The sequence below is a fragment of the Lactuca serriola genome, chromosome 3 (genome assembly GCF_051521515.1).
Source record: "Lactuca serriola cultivar US96UC23 chromosome 3, Lser_US96UC23_V15, whole genome shotgun sequence".
In the NCBI taxonomy this organism is placed as follows: domain Eukaryota; kingdom Viridiplantae; phylum Streptophyta; class Magnoliopsida; order Asterales; family Asteraceae; genus Lactuca; species Lactuca serriola.
This window is the reverse complement of record NC_136410.1, coordinates 79635601-79638735: the sequence shown is the minus strand read 5'-3', so window position 1 is coordinate 79638735 and position 3135 is coordinate 79635601. Positions and strand designations below refer to the sequence as shown.

At 27.8% G+C, this 3135-nt stretch overlaps 1 protein-coding gene across 1 annotated transcript; it reads left to right on the top strand.

The window, feature by feature from the left end:
* Positions 1-253: 253 nt before the first annotated feature.
* LOC145092732 (uncharacterized) lies at positions 254-1198 on the top strand. The gene has a single exon (XM_079030715.1). It carries the CDS (start codon positions 474-476, stop codon positions 948-950), a length of 477 nt encoding a protein of 158 aa, XP_078886841.1. The 5' UTR covers positions 254-473; the 3' UTR covers positions 951-1198.
* The last annotated feature ends 1937 nt before the right edge of the window (positions 1199-3135 follow it).

The window sequence follows — 3135 nt, the reverse complement described above, 5'->3', positions numbered from 1 at the left end:
TTCATTTAAAGATTTTCGGATAGACGAAGTCACATTTAAAATTTGTTGTCCAAAGTGCTAATATGATTCTTAAAAATAGATACTATAAAACTCGCATATTGCAATGGTCGTATTTAAAAGAAAATATATGATTTATATAATGATGGAAATATAATATTTATTTCTAAAATATTAAAATAAAATGATGTTACATTATAGAAAGGTATATAATAAAAGTACAAAAATTCAAAACTTGGAAAGCAAGAACCCTAACGGCTATCTCCCCACCGCCTTTCCATCTCCCATTTGATCTCCCAAAAAGGCAAAAACACCTTTTGACAGCCTAGACCGCCCCACTACCTCATGATTTAGTATATCATTTATAACTCCATACTTGAAAGACACTATTTTCAGTTCAGTATAAAACTCGCAAAGCTTCCCACTCAATACACAGGCTATCATCATCTCCATTCTTTCCTTCTTCAAACCAGAAAATGGGTAAAAGAAGAATACCGATGTTGCAGAAAGTTTCAAATCTCATCAAACTCTCCATTTTCATAGCCAAAATGAGGTTAATCTATCTCAAAAAATCAACCAAACTCAACAAGTTTAAGTCTTTGAAGCACTACAACAGCTATGGGTTCCTTCAAGAACACCAGTTCTCACCATCAAGCACTCCCCTCATTCGTTTTCATCGCCGCAAAACAAATGGAGTCCCGATGTATTCGATTTGCTTTCTTTCGTGTTTTGGAGGGCGACATCATGGGGTGATGGTGGATGAGAATTATTCGTTTGAATCTGCCATTATCCAAGTGGAGAGAGAATGTGAAGAAGAAGAAGAAGAAGAAGAAGAAGAAGAAGATTCAGTAGATGAAAGGGCTGAGAAGTTTATTGAGAGATTTTATGAGGAGATGAAAAGGCAAAGGAGGGAGTCGGCTAATTTTCCTCTCAATAGGATGCTGGAATATTGAGTTCATCACTTCAATTTTATATATTTATTTTAAATTTTAATTATTTTCTTTATACTTCCACAAGATATTTTGGAAATACCGGAGTAAGTGAGACTTGGTTTTCACGAGAGTCGTTTTTTGTCATGTTTTAATTGATTCTTTTGAGTTCATCACTTCAATTTTATTTATTTATTTAGATAGTTGATTTCGTTGTATCTATGAGGTCATTATAAATTTCTAATACCATAATAATAATAAATCGTTTTTTATCTAATGTGTTTTAGTTTGTGTTATTACTTCATTAATTTATATGTAGTTATTCATTAAGATCCAGTCAATCCTCCACTCTCATGTGTTCATTGGTGTTGATTTTCTTACCAAATACATAAAAAGTAGTTCATTTATAGGCGGTGACATTGACAGATAAAACATATCAAACCAAAATTTTAACCGCCATAAAGTTGAAACAAAAAGTTGATTACATCTCTTCTAGGATTAATTATTAAAAGATTAAGAGAAGCCCAAGTCGCTATCTTTGATGGCTAATGTTTTTATTATCATTAGTCCAACACTACAAATCTAGCCCAATATGTTTGACCAATTTGTTGATCCAGTTTATTAGTAAGACAAGAAACAATTTGATCAATGTCTTTTTTATTAAAAGAAAACAGGATAAAAGTCTTTATATTTTAGTTTTATAAATAAAAAAATATATATTTTTAGTATTATTTTTTCAGTTAAACCATTAAAACTGGTTGTTACTGCAATTTTCAGATTACAACAAAGAATAATATGTTTCGATGGTTAAATTATAAACAACAATGATGGCTTTTTTGGTAAGTAGGATAAAATATAGGTCTTTTTTTTCAATGCATAATTTTAACCTCAAGTTATGGTGCTTGAGATTTCATTATGAACTTCAAAATGACTTATTGACTTTGGTGGTGAAAAATGAGTGTTTTTTTTTTTTTTTTTTTTTTTTTTTTTTTTTTTTTTAAATTTATTTTAAGTATTTGAATTAGCTTATGTGGTGGAAAAAATCTACAAGTCAATAAGTTGTTTTTTAAGTGTTTATATTAACTTATACATGTTTTCATATTACCAAACACATTTTGATAACTTATTGACTTTTTAAAAAGCAATTAAGTCATTGTTGGTAACCATTATGAAAATCCAAGAGAAAAAAAAGACCGTATAACTTTTCTTGTTTGGATTTTTTTAAATCGTAGGCATATTAATATCAACGTTGTATATTTTAATATATGTTCTATATAAACTACAAATACTTATTGTAAAGTTATCGCAAGAATAGAACATCATGTCATGAGATGACTATTTTATATATTCTCTATTGATAGATATATGGACGAATTAGATACACTATTTTTAACCAAATACTTGCTATATGGATGTATATTTCATATCAAATTTTGATAAGAATTTTTCATTTGCAGATCATCTTCCTTTTAATCGGCTTTAATATTTAATTAAATAAACATATAATTAAAAATTGTATTTATTTATTATCATATCTTAAGTATCAGACAAAATTGTACTTATTTATTACCATATATCGATATATAAGATGCAAAACAATATTGTCTGCATGACATAGAATCTCTACTCTTGTGATAAATTAGCAATAAGTATTCTTAAATTATATAAAATATAGATTACAATATATCACGTTGATACCAATATGCATACGATTTTTAAAAATCCAAACAACAAACTTCATACAGTTTTCTTTCTCACTTGTATTTTCATAATGGTTACCACTGCAGACAACGACTTATTAGCTTTTTGAAAACTCAATAAGTTAAAAAAATATGTTTGGTAATATGAAAACATGTATAAGTCAGACACTTTTTTAAAACAACTTATTGATTCATTACTTTTTCCATCATAAAAGTTAATCTAAATACTTCTTAAAACACTTATTTTCCACCATATAAGTCTTTCTAAAGTTCAAAATGAAATCCCAGACAACCTCTTAATCTTAAAATAGATAAAACTTGAGGTTAAAAATTATTATGCATTGAAAAAAATACATATATTTTGGCCCTATTAACAAAAAAATTCATCTTGATATGTTGTTTACAATTTAACCATCGTAACCTACTATTGGTTGCGGTTACTTGGAAATTAAACCAAATTGCAAGTAATAGTCAGTTTCAATGGTTTAATTGAACAAAAAAAAATCCAA

Bases quoted from the DNA above. Each gene is read 5' to 3' on its own strand.
- LOC145092732 (XM_079030715.1), top strand. From the start codon at position 474: ATGGGTAAAAGAAGAATACCGATGTTGCAGAAAGTTTCAAATCTCATC.